Genomic DNA, 20,743 nt, shown 5'->3' on the forward strand with positions numbered 1-20,743 from the left:
AAGCAAATTTTTCTTGTCAAAATAGATTTTTAAAAATAAGACACACTAAAGGACATCTCTGTAATTTAGAAATTACTACAACTCCGTCAGAGTTTAGGATCCTGCAGGACAGCTTACAGAGAGTATAAGATACACCATTAGAGCAAAACCAGACTTCCGTTTTTCGTTTCTAGTCTCATCCTGCACTCAAACTGTGAGTTATTTCGATGCTTTCAAAATAGAAGAGAGTCATAAAGGTAAAAACAAATTATTTACTAATTTATTCATATCCATCTTTAATTTAGTATTGTTTTCTGGACTTTGCCCTTAGTCATAGATGTTTGTGGTTTTTCAGGTGGTTGAAATTAATGAAGTCATTGTAAAACTTGTGGTTTTGTTGGCCAGCTCATACTTTCTACAAAATAAGCCCACTTATCACCCTCTCCTAAAGAAGACAAAGATTTGGCTGAAATAGCTATTAACAGCTGTGAAGATACAGAAGAGGCTACAGAATATTTCTTTCACAAACAATACATCTTTCAGACATCCAATCGTTTGTCACACATTGACTTTTTAAACTCCAGCATTACATGGAAGAAAAATATGGAACTTTTGTCTTCTGTTTTGGCACATTTTAAAAATTCTTTGTTTTTCACATTTGATTGAATTTTGTCACTTCTTGGTTGAGTGTTTGTATTTTTGGAGACCATGACTGTTTCTTTAATAAGCTAGAACTGTGTATTATAGAATGTTAGAGTTAAGAAGGACCCTGAAGATGATCTAGTCTAACCCTCCCATTTTACAGTTGAGGAAACACCTTGCTTGGCATTTCTTCACTGTAGTGCGGGTGAGGGCATCACCTAAATCATCACTGCCTGTTTTGACTTTTCTACTGTTAGTTGGATCAACCCTAGGTTGGGAAATAAGGTTTACGATGCCATCAATCTGGCTGTTGGACTGTTCTCCCCCAAAATAATTTCAAGTGAGTTATAGGCTTAAATTTTTGAATTGTATTAATTTATTTCATTAAATAAAGATGGCTGATAGTTTGCTTACTAAGCTTCCAGTTCTTTCTTTGGTTCTTGGTTAGATGAGCAAGTTAAGTGTTAATGCCCCATAGAGCACAATAGCCTATTATATGGTGCCTTAGCGCCCTCTGGTACATCTCTGAGTCACCACTGTTAAAAAATCTTTTACAAAGTGTAATTGTGAAACTAAAATGTTCTAAGTACTGTGCTGGGTTCTTTACACTATCTCACTTTATTTTTTAATACAGAAATTGTATGACAAAGGTTGAGACAGCTCCCAGTCAAGACCCCAAGACAATAACCATTTTCCTTGCGATTCTTAATCACTTCTTTTTCTCTACAGTTTTGTCGCTTATGTATACATCCTCAGAAAGTAAGGTTTGGTTTTGTCTGTTTCTGAACTTTTTATGAATGGACTCATACTGGATATATTCTTTGTGTTTGATTTCTATTGCTCAACATTATGTTTTTAAGAGTCATCCTTGTTGTTGATTGTTGCTATAGTAGTATTTATTTACATTGCTGTATAGTATTCTATTGTTTGAATATTTCACAGTTTATCTTGTCTGCTGTTGTTGGATATTTGTTCTTTGATTTTTAACCAGTTTTCACAGAATGCAAACAATACTACTATGAGATGTTTCTACCCTGTTCACATGTGCATAACACTTTCTAGGGTATATTCAGATTCCTTTTTCATGACTGTGTGGCAGAAAGAGAGTGGGATGAGGTAATAAGGGTCTGTCCACTTTCAGTGAGGATGGAGAGGTCCAATCTGAGAAATGGTCCTCAGGAAGAATTGAGCTGCACAGGAAATGGAGTGGCATCCACAGCTGACCCTGAGTTTTCTAGCTTGAAAGACTGATACCCTTAACTGACATCAAAACTCTGGAGGAGAAATAAGTTTTAGGGAAAAGAGAGTTCTGTTCTGGGTTTGAGGTGACTGCTGGACATATAAGTGAAAATATCTGCTAGGCAATCAGAAATGCCTATCTAGAACTTAGGAAAAGGAGGAGCGGGAGATGAAGATTTGGAAATGGTAACATACAGTTGGCTGTCAAAGCCAAGGGAAAGGAGAATAAGGCTAACTGACAACGCTTTTTGAGCATTTACTATGTGCCAGGCATGGTGCTAAGAATGTTACTTGTAACAACTCACTATCTAAACAACAGCCCAATCAGGCAAGGTAATATTATTATTTTCATTTTACAGAGAGAATTGAGGCACAGAGAGGCCAATTGGCTTTCCCAAGGTCACACAGGTAGTCAGTGGTGGCACCAAGAGGAGATTACTCGGAAGTTTATGTGGAGAGGATTGAACTTTAGTGAGCACCAATATTAATGGTTGGAAGGCAGAGGAGCCTGGGAAGGAGACTCAGATGAAGTCATCAAGTTAGGAGGAGAGCAAGAAGAGTGTAATTAATAGTGAAACTGAAATTAACTTAATAAGGGAAGTACTGCAGGTGCCTAGTCCTCCTGGGGGAGGTCAGGTAGCGTACCAAAGTAGAGTCGCAAATAGTCTGAGTCTAGGTGTTGACAAAACCTACTCAGGCTCAGTTCATTGCTTCCAAGAAAGGAAGTGAAGCCTCTTTATGGAATCTAATAATAAAATATAGAAAAATAGTTATTTCCCTTTGGTTGCTGTCTACAGTTAAAGTACAAAGAAAAATCTCTCCCCTAAGGAATTCAGTTATGTATGGGTATGGGAAGATGGTGGAGAAATGGGGCAGGTAGCGGGGAAGTTGAGCACTACATTCCAGACAACTCTGCTGAGTAAACAAGCTCTGCCAGGCAGGAAGGAGGCCAGGAGGCAGTCACGGGACCGTCCCTGCTCTGCCAAGGCCTGCGGCCCTAACAAACACCCCCCACTGCGGTTTGGTGACGCTGATGAAAGTGGGTGGGAATGGGTGTCCAGGTGGCCCTACAGCTGTACCGGGACCTGCCCGATGGCCTTGTCCTCTCCCTGGTATTGCCCTGTTCCTGTCTGCATAGACTTAACTACTGTCTGTCACAAGATTGGCAATTCAAGATGCTTTATGTTATTCTGTGCTGGGTGGCGTGCCCAGAAGGGCTCAAGTTCTGAGCTGAAGAAAGCAGGCATGGTGCTGACTCTGCAGTAAGAGCAGAGAACATCCAAGTCTGTTTCTTGTTCATTCATTCATTCACTGATTCACTCATTAGTCCCACAAATATTTATTGAACACCTATAATGTCCTGGGTACTATGCTAAGACCTGTGTGACCAAAAAGGGATTAAATCAAACATGGTCCTTGCCCTCATGAAATGGATAATCTAGTTGGGGATTTGAAAGACATAGTAAGCAGCAAATAAAAGACTATAAAACTATCATATGAAATAAGGAAACAAATATGAGGCTAAAAATGGTCAAGGGATGGATGGGGGAATTGAAAAAGAATGGTCATAGAAGACATGGTAGACACATCCCACGTCCAGTTCTCTTTTCCTCAAAGTCCTGGGAGAGGACCATACTTCTTCTTTCCCTTGCAGTTAGGTAGAGCCTTGTGACTAGTTCTGACCAGATATTGATACTGGAACAGGGTATTTCCATAATAAAAGTCTCCTTCTGTCTTCCTCACTACTTGTCCCATTTCTCCACCATCTTCCCATACTCACACATAAGTGAATTACTTGACGGAGGGATTTTCTCTGTACTTTAGCTGCGGGCAGCAACCAAAGGGAAATAACTATTTTTCTATATTTTATTATTAGATTCTTTAAAGACATTTCACTTCCTTTCCTAAAATATGTGGCAATAGCTTAGCCGTCCAGTGGCGGATGGTAAGCACGGAAACTGATCATGGAGGCTGGAGAGATGGCATTTCTTCTTATGTGGTTGTTGATAAAACTGACTCATGCCTTAACTTGGAAGGAAGATTATGTAGCTTCAAAAAATGTGACTCTAGGGAGAAAGATTGGAAAACAATGTTTCTAGTGTGTGTTGGTTGCTCCTGGCTATGTCTTGGCAAGGCTTTATAAGCTAAAAAAGGAACTGGTTGACTTGTAAGCAGAAATGAACAGGAATAGAGATACTTCACAAAACTAGGGAGGGCTTGCAAAACTGGAAAACCTGATCAGTTTTAGACTCCAAACACTAAGAGGGAAATTGAGGAAACCTCAAAGTCCATTAAAATAAACCCGTGGAAAGGCTAAATTAAAAGTATGGTCTCCACACCTATTGGTAATACCTCTCAGTAAATTAAGGAACTTCAAGGCAAAGGTAGAATTAAGATATTCAATTGGATAAAGAGCCAGGACAAAGATCAAAGTACAAGTTTTCTACAGAAAACTGTAGTCTCATATTTACTCAGGGTACCTGTAATGGCAAGAGAGAGACAGATTGTATTTATATCTATACCTATACCTATACCTACACCTATACCTATACCTACACCTATAATTATACCTATACCTATACCTATACCTATATCTTTACCTAGAGAGAGAATGGAGCAAGAAAGCAAAAGGATACAGCAGATCTGAGAACCATGTTTTGAAAACAACTGAGTATAGGTATTGGCAAATATAGTTTACTGAATAAAGAAGACAAGAAGCTTATGAAAATCTGAGAGACATTTATAGTCAAAGGAATCGTAATCCCAACCGGACCTGTGGTCTTTCAACGTTGTACAAATAGCACATGGATGAAGAAAACTACTCAGCCACCAAGAAGGGCAAATGCGCATTAAGTAGTATTGAGCCAAGGAAGATAACAGAAGACCTTCCAGAGGGTCGAGTCATGAGAATCAAAGAACATTTTGCAGTCACCAGGGTAGGGACCTCTGTGGTGTTGGCCCAGGAGTAATTCAGAATTGTAGCAGGTCAGTTAGTGCCTGCTGCCTACTTCCATTTTTCCCTTTCAGGATGGAGCGTTTCCTGTGGTTGTCCTGGCCCTGTTCCTCCACTAGGCATTGTCTGTGGCAAACGGATTAATCTCTTACTGTGAATTCATAGTCTGAGGACCAAGAAGGGCCACATGAAGACCTGATGTGGAGACTATCACACACTACCCAGATATTCTGGACTCTGAACTCCATGTCATGATCGGTTTGGACTTTCGCTTTGTTTCATTTGGGAAGATTAGTGAGTTTCAGCCTCTCACCCACCTCCTTCCCTCTCCACCCACCTTTCCCCTTGGCCTTGTTTCTATCCCAACAGTGGGCACACAGAAGACTCTACAGAGCACAGCTGGAGCCTTGTCTGAATGAGGCAGGTGGCTCTTTCCATCCTGTATCCCCCAGGGCTTGGGCAGATGCCACCAGATCCTGATCCCATCTTTTCCACTTATCTTCCTATTGATTTTTGACACCTTTCAGTTCTCAAACGGTTCTTTATCTTCCATATTCTTTAAACACAGTTTCTCACTAGGATTTATTACTTTTGGCAACAAGAGGTGAATTATTAGGATTCTAGGTTCAGGGAGCAGCCCTTGATATGAGCCCTGTGTGCAAAGAAAGAGAAAGAAGAGACTGAAAAAGCCTCTTCCCAGAGTTGTTCCTTAGGCCTTCTCATTACATCAGGGCATTTTATATTCGTTTTTTTTAATTGTAGAAATAACATATGCATGTTAAAAAATCAAATACTGTATATATATCTTAAAATTTTTTGCTTTATTTTTACACAAATGGATTGTGTGACATGCAGTGTTTTTGCTTGCCTTTTTCAATTACCATGTCTACTCTGTCTTTTCAACCACACCAGCACACACAGATCGACCTCAATCATATGGATCTTCTTTGTATTCTATTGCATAGATGCCCATAATTTATATATATAGTTCTCTACAACTGAACCTTATCTGATTGTGAATGTTTTAAATATGCAGCATATTTCATGTGATTTATTCTTTTAGGGAAGATCCTTCACAACGGTTTAACTTCTCCAATGAGTTGATTTAAATTTTTGAGATCTTGCAATAGTCACGTTTATAATTTGAAGAAACACAAATTTTCTCCTATTAAGTTATTTTCATTTCCTTTATCCTAATCCTTTAATCTTATTTGTTATTCAACGTTATTATCTTTGGAAATCCAAATCTTTGGTCATAGTTCATAAACTAGCAAACCAAATTTGAGTTCAGGGGAACTAGGCTTGTGATGAAGCAAAGTATAAATGGCCATTGGCAGTGAAGCTGTATCCCATGTTAAAATCACTCTCAAATGACTATCTGAATTGATGGGAAAACACAATTTAATGTGTGTTTATCAAGATTCCTAATAGATATAGGTCTTAAGAACCATGGAAGGAAAACGAGGACCTTTAATAGCCTTTCACGGGACCAGATGATGATGATGTTGGTGACAACAAAGACTGGCCACGTCTAGGTTCTCAGAGTTAAAACCATCATCTACCATAAGAAAAAGAATTGGGGGTGGGGTGGGAATCACGGAATACTTAAAATTTTGTGATAGGTTTAGGAAATTCAAGCTCAGAAAAGGGGAAACTAATCTATTAAAAGGTTACTTGAAATGTTACGGGATTGCCACTTAGCAAATGACACTGCTGTGCTAAGGAAAAGTCTGAACTTTCCTTCTTTCTGCTTTATACTTCCAGAGGAAGAACTTTTATAAACATTCAAAAATCTTACTATATTAACAAGTCCCAGGTCCCATACTCTCAAATACATTACTTGACATAAACAGTATATTCCACAAATTACAGCACGCAGAAAGGTATACTCTAAGATTCAGAATGTCAGACGTTCTAAATTTACTTGTGATTTTGGCATCCAAAGTTGTGTCTTGCATATTGCAGATACTTAAAAGATACATGAACCTTAATTTGATTTTACTCTCGCGGGTCTTGGGGCCAGGATTGACACTTTGCTGGAATCTAGCAGTTGTATTACAAGCAGGACCATACAAAATTAGTCTCAGTTCTCATGAGAACTACAGAGACTAATGTGTGACATCCAGCTCACTTAAGGATGACTGCAAGGGACTTTCAGATTCACAGTGTGAATGTATACTTCCTTTCAAGAGTTCCTCTTGCTTTCTTTTCCGAGAAATGTTTTGTGGTTTCTGAAATCCATTTCTGACACCGATAATAACAGTGTTGAGAAACAAAGTACTACAGTTTAACAAAACAAAACAAAACCCATAACCGTTGGTTTTTCGCTGTGTTTAACATGAGAGTCTCTCACTCATTTCTTAGAAGCTAAAGTAAATTGGTGTTAAATTACAGGTTTTCAAAAGTGTAAAGTTCTTTCAAATATTATTTAGTGTACTCTCAGAGAAAATTCTTGAATCTTCTTGAATTACTATGTTACTCTATTTGCACTAAAGGCTGAACTTCTGAGCAATGGCCTCTCAGAACAGAGCCGGCTATAAAGGGCTGGACAATCTTCAATAGACCCAGAACTAGAACCACCCATTGCTCCAGAGGTGGTAAGGGTGGGTGTCCGGGCACTAGACTCAAATCAGGGGCTGGGAGGAAATTCAGGCTGGTGGGCCGCAGCTGGGCTCTAATAGTTATGGAAACCTGGAGTAAGTACAGAAGGATCATCTTATCTGGGAGATCTGTGATCGGGGGGACACAGTGGTGGCATCCCCAGGAGGTGGTGTTTAGAGACACAAGCTGACAGGATAATAGGTGAGGATGCAGCTCAGTCTGTAATGAGTTTCTGGGGGCAGGATCATAAACCACATACTCTGGTCTATAAAGCCCCTAAACCTGACCTTCCACCTGCAGCTCTGCCCTCGTGATGCACCACCTTCCTTCTCACTCTCAATGCTCTCGTCACTCCGGCTGTCTTTCTAACCGCAGAATACTAAGCTCCTTTATACCCAGAGCCTTTGTCATTCGCATTTCTGCTTAAATGTCCTCTCCTCATAGAGGCTTTCTCAGGACAGTGTACCACATGATTGCATTTTAATTATCTGCGTAACCTGCGGACGTTCCCCCTCATCATCTATATCCTCTCCACTAGAACATCAGCTCAATGAAAGCAGGGCATCCCTTGGTCTTGTTCCTTGTTGTACCCAATAACACCAGGCACTTTTATAGGTACCTGGCATATTCTGGGTGCTTATTAAACCTTTAAATGAATGACTGAATGAACAAATGAACTAATTAATAAATTGGTTAACAAATGAATTACTCTAGTCAGGATAGTAACTAAAAATAAATGAAACCAAATCCTTGACAGCGGTGAGGAAGAAGAGGAAGGCTGTCGCCAGATGCAAACGTCTTAATAAACGGAGGGAATGAAAACAGATTGCAGGACTGAGGTGACGGAGGAGGTCAGGCTAAACAGCTTGAGCCCTGATGGAGAATAAACTATTAGAAGTGATGGGAAAAGCCCAGGTGTGGATGTAGTAGTGGGGGAATGCCAGCCCTCCCTCTTGTTCTGAGAAATGTGGGAGAATAAATAAATCTCACTCAAGAGAATGGAAGGGTATGCTTGAGTTAGGTTACAATTAAGGGAGATTTGGATAAAGCCATCTGCACAAAGGTTGTGATATAGTGGAATTTGTTCAGGACGGTATGTGGAAGGCGTGGGAAAGGAGGCAACATCTCAGAGGAGTAGGGTGGCAGTGAAGAGAGGAGAAAGGTCACCCACAGGAAAAGGGAAGGAGGAGTTTTTGCATATGTGGGCTTACAGAGATGATAGTCATAGCAGAAGTGATTTGCCTCAAACATGCAACTTTGATGCAAGTTTACAGGAAGCCTGGCAGTACCTGGTCCAACTCCAGAGAAGAGGGCCCCAACTGTCCAGCATGACAGAAAGGACCTTGATCTGGGGACAGCTTCTGAACACTCACACAGAGAGAGTAGCTATTCATCCCAGTGCCAGGTGGTTCTGTGCCAGGAACTGGTGCTGGGAGGGAGCTCAGGAGGCAAGTTGAACTAAGAAAAGAGTAACATGTTCCTGCCCCGTCTCTAACAGTTCAGTCGGTTCTGTGGGCTACCTGTTCTTCCCAGATAAATAAGGCAAACCTAGGGGATGGGCTTGAGCAGCAACCAGTTCACTGCGACCTGCCCCCCCCCCCCCGACTCTGTATCCAGACACCCTCCTTGAAGTGAAATGGACAGCTCAGGGCACACTGATCCTCTGAAGGTCGTGGAGGATCACTGAGTCACTGAATACAATCCTTGATCTAAACTAGAGCATTCATTTGGATTCTTAAATAATGTACAACACAGTTGTCTGTTGTCTCTTCCTGACGTTGCAAGGTGAGAGGTAATCCCTCACACTGAGCATTCGTTAATAGGCACACCCTGTGTGTAAAAGTGCTTTACAGATGCTACGCAATTTACTTGTCTCAACAATCTTGAAAAGTGAGCACTATATTCTGCTTTTACAAATGAGCATGATGAGTCTAGGGGGAGCGAACTTATTAAACACATACACACAATGCACACACATACACACACACAATGCACCTGACTTCACAGCCCATGTCCTTTCAAGTACACCTCACCTCACTCTAGAGCTGCACAGAGTAAGGCTCAGTTTCACAGAAGTGGTTTTAGCTTATGTCAGAGAAATGCTGCTTTGAGAAAACTGAAAGTGGAGGAAATAACGTTAGTTAGATGTGGCTGCAGATTGAAATTTTTTGGTTGAACTAGTGTTTTTTGAGCAGCCATGTACCGCTCTCCTCTGCTGATCAACTTGGCGGTCACTGAGTAAGGATTTGATACTTGTCCACGTACTACCAGTGTTAGGACCCACCTGAGGGGGGAAAAAAGAGGCAGAAGTCAATACTGTCTATTCAGGCTAATGCCCTGCAGGAGACCAGGCAGAGGCGGACAGTGGTAGTTCTGTCCAGAAGGGGGACAGAAAGGAGACAGACATCATGGACATACTGGAATTTGAGCGGGGCTTTGCTGCGATTTAGTTTATGAAAGAGAAACTGGAAATTTGCCCTTGAATAATGTTTCCTTTAAATAATCAGTTTTGTTTGGTTTCTTTGTTTTGTTTTGTTTCTTGCAATTGTTTGGTCTGACTGGGAGTGGGTTTAGGAGCCAGGGTGGCTGCCATCGAGGAAAAGCTGGTGTTTTTCCCAGTTTACCCAAGTAAAAAGTATTCATTTGGTGACTGCATAGGGTCATTAAGGGTAAGGAAAGTCCCCTTGTCAGTTAGGAGGAAACAAAACTCACAGCGGAACAGGTCGTATCTTCCCTCAGAGTTCCGGAATTGAGAGATAAGGGTCACCAGTACCTCCGCTTCTGGAAAGGCGTGAGTACTAGGGAGGTCAATGGTGTGTGTGTTTGAGTCTGCCGCACCTAGTCTGGTTGAAATAAGAAAGCGAAAGCTCAGGAAACCCAGAGAAGACCTCTTTCTTTTTTGGAAGGCACGGCTTAGCAGAGCAGAGAAAACCCCAGACCCTCCCCAAATCATTCGAGGAGCTGGGCAGCGAAGAGGCAGAAGCACACGGGCACATCCACGGCGCCCTGGGGTAGGAGACCAATGGAGAAGTTTAGGGCGGTGCTGGACCTGCACCTCAAGCACCGCAATGCGCTGGGTTACGTCCTGGTGAGCTTGCTGACGGTGGGCGGGGAGCGCATCTTCTCCACCGCGGTGTTCCAGTGCCCGTGCAGCGCCGCCTGGAACCTGCCCTACGGCCTGGTCTTCCTGCTGGTGCCGGCGCTGGCGCTCTTCCTCCTGGGCTACGTGCTGAGCGCGCGCACCTGGCGCCTGCTGACCGGCTGCTGCGCGCCAGGCGCGCGCACTGACTGCGGCGCATCGCTGCGCGGGGCCCTGGTGTGCGCGCAGCTCAACGCTGTCGCTGCGGTCGCGCCGCTCACCTGGGTGGCCGTGGCGCTGCTCGGGGGCTCCTTCTACGAGTGCGCCGCCAGCGGGAGCGCCTTCGTGGCGCGGCGCCTGTGCTTCGGCCGCAGCCCCGGCTGCGCGGCCCAGCTGCCGCTGGTTACGTGCCATCAGGTCCAGGCGCCCGACGTGCAGGACCTGCAGAAGGAGCTCAAGGCCCAGTCGCAGGTCGGGCGCCCGCGCTGGACGCGCTGGGGGGATCGGAGAGGGACGGGCTTCTACGGGGATGGACGGGGGAGGTAGAAATGCGTGCCCTTTCTCCAGACATACGACACCCGAAGACTAACTAGAATGGTTGTTGGCTTCTCGTGAGCCAATAGGCATTCCTTCCTTCCTTCCTTCCTCTCTCTTTCTTTCTTTCTTCCCTCCCTCCTTCCTTTCTTTCTTTCTTCTTCCTTTCCCCTAACTCCCTTCCTGCCTTCCTTTCTATCTCGGTGCTTTCTTTTCTTTTTTTAAATTGAAGTACAGTTGATTTACAATATCGTGTTAGTTTCAGGTGTACAGCACAGAGATTCAGTTATACGTGTGTGTGTATTCTTCTTCAGAGTCTCTTCCCTTATAGGTTATCACAAAATATTGAGGATAACTAACTAACGGGAGAAAGGCACTTGGGCACTCGTATAGTGTCAGGCATCCACTCTGTACCAGTCACCGTGCTGGGCCCTTTACTTCCTTTATTATTCTCTTCTGTCTTTGCAGTGAATACACTGAGCCCAGGTCAAGTTGCTTGTCCAGTCAGAATTGTTACAGTAAAATGAGTCTGCCTGGCTCTAAAGCCATCACCCCACACTATTTCTGGGCTTGTAAAGCTAAGAGGTTCTTGGAAATGAATGTTTGTTTCATTGGATTTTCTGAAATTTCACGTTTTGAGTTCCAGGGATTCGACATATAAACTCCTCCTTGGGCCCTTGACATGCCTTGGAAAATGACTGTCTTGTCAAGTGAGCACTTGTACTGAGGGGTTCGAGAGGTTACTGCCACTTCTTTCTCGTAAGGGATTAAGACCTAAAGCTGTTGCTTGTTCATCATCATAACTCTAAGTAGTTCACAGTTTATCTGAGGATTTAAAATTTTCTAAAAAAACATGTGACTAAATTGCTATTTTGTTGTGTTTTCTGAAGGTGTTGGGCTGGGTCCTGATAGCAGTTGTTATCATCGTCCTCCTGATTTTTACATCCATCACCCGATGCCTATCTCCAGTTAGCTTCCTGCAGCTGAAATTTTGGAAAATCTATTTGGAACAGGAGCAGCAGATCCTTAAAAGTCAAGCCACAGAACATGCAGCCGAACTGGCAAAAGAAAATATCAAGTGTTTCTTTGAGTGTTCACATCCAAAGGAATACAACACTCCAAGCATAAAAGACTGGCAGCAAATTTCATCACTATATACTTTCAATCCAAAGGAACAGTACTACAGCATTTTGCACAAATATGTGAACAGAAAAGAGAAGAATCAAAGTATCAGATCTTCCAAAGAAGATACAGTGGTTCCTGTTCTTGGCTTTGTAGATTCATCTGATATGAACAGCACTCCAGACATATGACCTTATGAATAGGAAAAAAGTTCTTTTGAGTTATTGATTCATTAAAAAAAATAAACATTGGCATTGTTTATGACTTTTTTTTTTGGTCTTCCAAATTATGGAAACATAGCATATTAAATCAAATAAAAATTTAGAACTTTATCTCTTTATTATATTATAAGAAAAAAAGGAAGCAAAGGTAAATGGTTCACTCAAAGTGACAACCTGGAACTAAATCAGAATTTTTATATCCCTAGCCTAGGGTATTTTTCACTGAAAAATAATGCTGCTTTCAAATAAAAGAATTTAGTAGCAAAAACAGCAAAAGAACAATTGAACTTCAGACCTTTCTTTTAGGGTATCTGATTTCAAATTCACTTTCATGCAGACAGCACATTGTTTGGTACTTTAAAATACTGGCATTTTATGGCTACTAAAACAAAATACAAAAAAAATCATGAAAAGGGAAGTAAATTTTTTTAAAAACAAAATTTGAAAAACTATGATAATTGCAGGCATAACCTGTATTTAGTTTGTAGGATCAGAAGGAAATTTTTAAAGCTGTTTATTGTGGTAAATTTCAAATATACACAAAGGTAGAAAGGATAGTATTGTGAACCCTCATATGGTCATTACACAGCTTCAATGGAGTGGGGAAGTCAGCTAAAGCCTACACCATACAAATAAATATAGAAATACAAATTGTGAGCTGATTTAGATTGAGGAGGAGGGGATTGGGGAGTGTGAGAAACTGAAATCTGTAGAGTCAGAGAAGAGCATTTCAGTTTGCAGAACCATATGTACAAAGACGGAGGTGAGGAAGATCTTAGTACAGTCAGAAGCCTTAAAGGCGACTAGAGAAAATGTGCGAGGGACAGCTCGTGCAGCCCCTCGAAATCATGCAAAAGATTTTGGTTTTCATCCTATGAACATCTCAGGAAGATTGATCTGCTTTTCTTTTTATTTATTTATTTATTTATTTATTTTTTTGTGGTACGCGGGCCTCTCACTGTTGTGTTGAGGTGGACTCTCAACCACTGCGCCACCAGGGAAGCCCTGATCTGCTTTTCTTGTGGGAAAAGGAATGGCAGGGGGAAGAGGGAGAGCCAGGGTGGAAATGGAGAGATTAATCAGGAGGCTACTGCAGGGGAAATAGGTGGGAGTGAACCTGAACCTGGTTGATGGTGATGAAGACAGAAAAAGAAGATAGATTCAAGGTGGACTTTGACAGCATTTGTTGATGGAAAGGATGCAAGGATGTTTTTGAGAGCAAAAATATCTATAGATAAAATTCTGTTGCTTGATAATGCCAGGACTTTCCAGGGGATCTTAGACTGTCATTCCTGTCCATCTCCCAAATTTATGGCTGTTCTGTGCGTTTAAAAAAATGACTTATGAAAACTTTGCAAAACAACTAAGCACAGATCATATTTAGCCCTTCTTCCTCTTTCAGCAGATCCTTGCACCTGCTTCTATTTGCCCTTTGTTGCATAGGGGCCATTAAAAAGTACTGGTCAGTAGAGCTGAATATCCTGTTATTGAGAGTCATATATTGCAAGGAAGTTGGCAGAGAAACTGCATGATCAGTTCTTTTCTATTCCCTAATGAATAGTTTTGAAAATCATATCATGACGACTTTCATTTTTGCTTCCTTTATTTTAAAATTTCTTTAGTATATTCTTCTCTTCAATATTTTTTTTCTGGCCTACCATTTATACTTATGTATAATACTGTCTTCAATAGTCTCATGTTCCATTTTATTGACTTATGCTCCACTTTCTCTTGCACAGTCTTTAATATTATTGTGAAAGTATATATGCTTAAGATAAAAAATGATGATGGAAAAATGTGTGAAAGAAAAAGTGAAATTACCTCATTCCTTTGCAATATGTTCTTCCCAGAGGAAGCTGTATACTCCATGTCTAGATAAATATTATCTCATACTATAAATGTGGCTCTGCACATTTTTCATATAAAATATCATAGTTCCATGTATATATACATAACAATTTACCTCCTGAAAAATTACTGCATAGTATTCTACTGATATGATTCCTTTTTTGTTAAAAAAAAATACGCACATGTGCACACATATATATGCACACATTCATAAAGTATATAGAGATAGGCACAAAATTGTTGAATTTGGTCAATTCTGAGGAATAATAATGGGTCAGGGGATTCTTTTGAACCTCATGCACTTTTTTTTTTTTGCGGTACACGGGCCTCTCACTGTTGTGGCCTCTCCCGTTGCGGAGCACAGGCTCCGGATGCGCAGGCCCAGCGGCCATGGCTCATGGGCCTAGCCACTCCGCGACGTGTGGGATCTTCCCGGACTGGGGCACGAACCCATGTCCCCTGCATCAACAGGCAGACTCTCAACCACTGTGCCACCAGGGAAGCCCGAACCTCATGCACTTTTGATCTTTGGATTTTAAAATAATAAATATTAAGAGTATAATTAGAAACGATTAAAAAGAACCCTTACTACTGGTGTAGGGCTTTACAGTCAATAAAGAGGTTTTGCATCTTTCACTTCATTTTATTTTCAGGAGTTTGTGGGATACCCATGAAACACATCACTCACACTTACAAGTAAGGAATCGAAGGTTAGAGAAGTCACATTGCTAGGCCAAGGTCACATGGTAGAACTGAAGCTAGGGGACTGCTCCTCTCTGGATCATGTAGTTCAAAGTGGCCACTTGGCTGTTTTTATTACTGGGTTAGATTTTTTCCCCTTTTAAACCCATGTGGCCTTGTGAGCGGAAAAGATACAGATGTCCTTAGTGACCCCCAGGAATTTTCATGTCCTTCAGAAACTTGGCGACTACTGATAGCTAAGACCACTTTGAACAAACACAGTGAGATCAGGACACAGCACAGTTATTTCATGGTGGGAACACGGTCACCACTATTTCGCAGGATACATCACTCTTCTGACCCTGGCCACAAACAGGCCATGTCGTGGGCTCAAGAAGCATTTTTATACTCAATGTATAGTCTTTATAATATCGCAATTAAGAGCTCAGTCACTGGAGACAAATGGGTGGTATATGAGCAATTGAAACATATTTTTCACAGTTCTGGAGGCTGGGAACTCCAAGGTCAAGGCACCAGCACATTAAGTGTCTGGTGACAGCCCACTTCCTGCTTCACAGGTGGTTATCTTCTCACTGTGTCCTACATGGTGGAAGGGGCAAGAGAGACGCGGTCTCTTTCATAAGGGCACTAATCCCATTCATGAGGGCTCTGCTCTCATGACCTAATCACCTCCCAAAGGCCCAACGTCCAAACACCATCACATTGGGGATTAGGTTTCAACATATGGATTTTGGAGGGACACAAACATTCAGCCTACAGTACTGGGTTGTTGTTCTGGCTCAGCCTCTACTAAGGATATGAGCTTAATCATCTCTCCAAATCTCGGTTTCAGCAGTTGTAAAATGTAGAGTAATCATATTATTTACCCAGATGATTTTTGCTCACAACTGAGATAATGCCAGGAAAATGCTCAATAAACATAATATATTTTTATTATTGTAAGGCAGTAGGCTAACTGGATTGGAGAAAAGGAGAGAAATAAGATAACACTCTTAAGGAACTCTCAAGGAATTGGTAGGCAAATAAGTAAACAGTTAACCATTATAGGAAGGGGAATAAAATATACGATAATTAGAAACATAAGCAAGGTGTTTTGAGAAAAGAGAAAATAAATTCTGCCTAGGAATATTTGGAGGAATTTTCACAAAAGAGGAAATAGCTTAAGGCTTCCTAGTGAGTTGGATCCCACTCATCAGGGAGGGACTGAAAAGTCAACCTACTAAAACTGTAATAAACTCCCAGGCTACCCAGAGCCTCCCAACGAAGGTCCCTTGAGTTACATTCCTATTGAACATTGCTGCTCTAGAACATGGTAATCAGCGTTAAGTCTTAAAGAATTCTCCCCGCCCCACCCCGATGTGCCATTTCAGAGTTTCTCCACAATAGCTTCTTTCTCTGGAGCGTTCTTTTCTTGAATTCAACTTCTTTTGTGGGCGTGGTGATTGTAGTTTTCAATGTAATGTTTCATTCGGTGTGTGTAGAATTTTTTTAATTTTTTTTTTTTAACAGTGGCAGCTTAAGAATCTATCTAATTCAAACCAATACTGCTATGGAGACTAACTTCTTCAGAACTCTTCCCAGTATGTTCGCAGTGTCTGGTCACCTTTTCTCATATATTTAACAGTGATTGTCACAAAGAGCTCAATATCCACAAATTTTGACATTCATTGTGAATCAAGACAAACCAATTCAACATAAGAATTTTGAAAAGTCACAGATATTCAGTCCATAGCATCGTCATTTAAAGCTTTTAAAATCTACCTGTCCTCCACTCCATCCCACCTGTCTACCCTTACTTTTTAATATTATCCAATATAAATATAATCTCTGAGTTATTCAGGCTTTTGACATCCTACCACACCCATGAAACAGCGTGAAAGGCTCCGTCTTACCTCTTCACTCAACTGGTTCTCTTTTCAGTCATTGTTCCAATGTCTTGACTGGGATTTGATTTTATCCTACTTACAAGCTAATAGTTAGCCTGTTACTGTAACATGGAGGCTGGCAGAAGAGATGAAATTTCTGGGCCAATGACCAAAATCTATATTAATCACAGCAGAGCAGACAGCATGATCATTGTGTTTGCATTGGTTCCCCTTGCCCCCAAGTCCTAGGGGGAACAACACAGAAAGCTAAGATGGATACCTGCACACAGTGTGCGTTGTGTTGCCGGAGAGAACACTGAGCTTAGGGTACCATCATTTTATAGCAAGTAGTAATGAAGCCTGCTTTCTGTTTAAGAGAGAAATTTTTTCTCTCAAGGCAGGTTGCTGCAAACACAATCCTGAGAAATGACCTGGTAAAAAACAGTCAGAGCCTTGCATTCCTGGCATACTAGTAAGACATGCAAAAGCATGAGAGACCAAGGGAGGACTATCTCCCATCACACAATATCTTCTAACTTTCAAGCCCCATTTCAAATCATACTTCCCCCTCAATGCATCCCCCAACTCCATCAGTCCACAGCAACTTCTTCCTTCTCTGAACTCATGACTTCACCTCTCAAACTCACTGTAGCACTTGATCAGATACCTGCTTGTATCATATTAAAATTTTGTGTTTTCTCTTCCCAGAATGATTTTATGACTTCTGAAGACTTAAAAAAAATTATCTTGTAAACGCTACAAAACAACAACAAAACTGATAAAAACAAGTGAGAAAGATTAAATATATTTATCATTTCATTAAGAAGAAAAAAGAGTTTAAGTATCACAAATACTTCTTGAAATTTTAAGACACAAGGTACATGACCATGATAATATATCAGTAACCAGAGATTGTGTTTTGGTAAATACACTATCATTTCTAGACTTGAAAACCACTTGTTTGTCAATCACGTGATTATTTATGTTATTTGTTCGTCTTTTGTGTATGGCACTCCGTTTCTTAAAGGCAGTTTATAGCATAAGAAAAACAGTTATATAAATATATTTAATATTTTGCTTGCATATCATAGAGAAACAAAATTTAATAGCCAAAAGTTTTTTTTCATGGCGTATCCACTAGCAACTTGAGTTACTGATGTTCCACAGAATGCAGTTTGGGAACCAGTACCTCAGATAATCAGAGGCAGATGGAAAATCCACTGTTGTTTGGCTTGCTTCACGGTATTCTCAAATCACATAGTCTATTCAAAAATAGCAACTTGAATGAACTCAAGTATGAGACATGGTCAAGCTGTGGGGCAACATTTCAATGGCCAAGCAAGTAAATGGATACATAGGAGATTCATTAAACTATAGTTTACTTCATGGAGACCAGATCATCATGTGTCTAGGCATCTTTAAAGATATTTAAAAGCACTTGGAAAGAGGGCAGTGCATAAAATAAAAAACAGATGTTTCTCCTCTTAAAAAATCAAAACAATCCTAACCCCTTTCTCAGCTCCCAGCTCTGCTCAAGAACTCTTGATGAGACAACTGCTTTTTATTCAATTCCTATGCAATCTAAGAAGACTAACTTTGAGTCCACATGCTTTAACTTTAAATCTGCTTGCCACTGTACATAGCAACAAAATTCCACAGCCTCATAGGCACATTTATCCCAGCTAGAAGCTGCCTAACTCTCCCTGCAGATGTGTGCTGAATCTCTGTCTATAAAATAGGCATTTTATTTTCTAAAAATGTAAACCTTTACTGCACATCCTCTATATCCCCACTCCAATTTGAGATTCAATAATTTATACTTGCTTAAGGAGTGCTTGATAAATGTGATCATTGGCAGTGAAAGGCTACCCAAAGAGGTACTTCTGGTTTAAATTGTTGGTTTGAAAGTACATATTCAGCCACAAGCAAACAAAATAAAAGGATTTTTTTCATGTCATAAAGCAACCAGAGAACAGGAGAGGAAAAGGCAACACTTTTTTTGGAAGTTGGAAAGCAGGTGGTAAGTGGTGACTGTACTACCAGGCCTGAGAAATCTGAATCCCAAGCCAGAGCTGGAGAAAGATAAGAAGCAATATGATTTGTACCGTACAATCTGTACAAAAGGATCAGGATTTAGCAGCAGCAGCCACCTCTGGAAATGGGTCTGGCAGCAGTTATACGCAGGATTGGTTGAAAGCTTGTTTAAGAAGAACTGGTCCCTCAGATCTCTGCTGCCATTCCAAGCAGCTGGACAGCTGCTTCTCCCTACCTTAGCAAAAACGGGGGTTTAATCTCTAGATAGAGTTTTTCAAAAAATTTCTGAACTGAGACAACAGGATAGTTGAAGACAGGGATACTATATTGAACAAAGTGAAATAAAAGTTAAAATATACATACTGAATTTTATTTTCTCCAATCTGGCTCCCAGAATGCTGGCATTCAGGCTCACATTCTTCAAGCAGTAGGTCAGGAGTCATATCTAGCAAATTTGACTGCACAAGAGAAGAGACCTCAATAAAATGACACATTTTGAGGGTCACATTTAAATTCCCCAACTTGCCATACTGCTCGGGGGTGGCAGGCAGCTGGGGCAACTAACATCACATCTGCCCTCTCCATGGTCTGAGTGGCAATCCTGACCTCCTGGGGTGCTTACAGCGTACCAGTTTAAGATGCAAAATTAACAATTGTTTTCTCTCTCCTTCTGCCTTGCCTTCCTTCTAAAGAAGAGCTATTTGTCTCAGTTATCATTCCTGCCCCTCTCTGAGCCCTGAGTTTCCGTGCCAGGGCTCTCACACAAATCTAGCTTCACATCCTGAGTGAAATATTTCACAGGAATGTAATTCTGGAATGATCTCATTGAAAAAGCACAGCCAGAAAAGGCCATAAGCATTCACACCCATTGCCCGTTCACACCCAAGGCCAAGGAGATCGCAGACCCCTTTCCCTTAAACAGAGAATGTGCTTGGGGCCCAAAGCAAAGCCCACCAGCTGCCTATGGATATTATCCTGCCCACTGCCAGACCCCCTGCTTGCAGACTGAAGCCTGGGTGCAGAACAGCCACCACCACAAAACATTCTGCACTGTACAAGGACAGACTCAGGAGAGCATCCAAGCAAACAGGCCTCACTTTGCAGAAGCTCCCTATGTTTCACGGGAGATATCTGGCTCCAGGAAAGACCGGCAGAAACTATTGACACTCCCCTGTCACAGCCCCATAAGACAGAAGGATGTCAGAAGCCAAGCTGTTAAGGATCCTTCCCATAGCTGCCTGCTTTTCCCAACTCTCTAACTCAGTTGCTATCCAACTCTTGAGAGAGTCAGAAAGTAGGGTATTTAACTCTGAAACTAGATGTCAAAGCCAGGTCTAGATCAGTCCAGCAGGGCTGAGACCAAGGGAAACTGGAGAAGAAATAATGTACTTTGATGGACTTTCAAAAATCCTAGCTGAAAAATCACCAAGTTGGAATCTTTGGAAAAAAATTCCTTACTCCAATTTGTACCCCACTCCCAATGAATCCTCATAAAATGATCCAGAAGAGGAGAAAACAAATTAATGGTTTTCCGGGTCTATAAATCTAAAGCTATTCTAAAGTAAAATGTTTATTAAGATAAAAAATAACATAATAAGTCCCTCAATTTATTATTCTTTGTTGAAGCCCATAATCTACAAGCTCCACTAAAGTTCATATTTTATCCAATATGGGTGGATAACCAAGGAGCTCCAGAGATTTGAAAAAAGTATGAGAGGCAGAAGCCAAAACAAATGGAAAAAGTTACTTGGAGGAAACAGACACTATGTACTCCCAAGAAAACTTTAAAAAGACGACCAGTAATGATTTTAGAGATGTAACAGGAGACATGACATGTATGAAATGAGAATAGAATTGTATTTAAAAACATTTGAAGGACAAAAGAGTTCTTGAAAATTAACATGATAGCAGAAATTAAAAATGC

The 20,743-nt window shown here is 41.1% G+C and overlaps 1 protein-coding gene across 2 annotated transcripts; it reads left to right on the forward strand.

The window, feature by feature from the left end:
* The first annotated feature begins 10,179 nt into the window (after positions 1-10,179).
* On the forward strand, positions 10,180-12,400 carry CALHM6 (calcium homeostasis modulator family member 6). 2 transcript variants are annotated; one of them, XM_022554909.2, is made up of 2 exons: positions 10,180-10,964; positions 11,918-12,400. In XM_022554909.2, exons 1-2 carry the CDS (start codon positions 10,437-10,439, stop codon positions 12,338-12,340), a joined length of 951 nt encoding a protein of 316 aa, XP_022410617.2. In that variant the 5' UTR covers positions 10,180-10,436; the 3' UTR covers positions 12,341-12,400. The 2 variants fall into 2 exon arrangements, with proteins under 2 accessions (XP_022410617.2, XP_022410622.2); XM_022554914.2 differs by having other exon boundaries at positions 10,180-10,502.
* The last annotated feature ends 8,343 nt before the right edge of the window (positions 12,401-20,743 follow it).

This window comes from Delphinapterus leucas, chromosome 12 (assembly GCF_059928025.1).
Source record: "Delphinapterus leucas isolate spDelLeu-1000000601 "Yukka" chromosome 12, BTC_Dleu_Yukka2, whole genome shotgun sequence".
Classification (NCBI taxonomy): domain Eukaryota; kingdom Metazoa; phylum Chordata; class Mammalia; order Artiodactyla; family Monodontidae; genus Delphinapterus; species Delphinapterus leucas.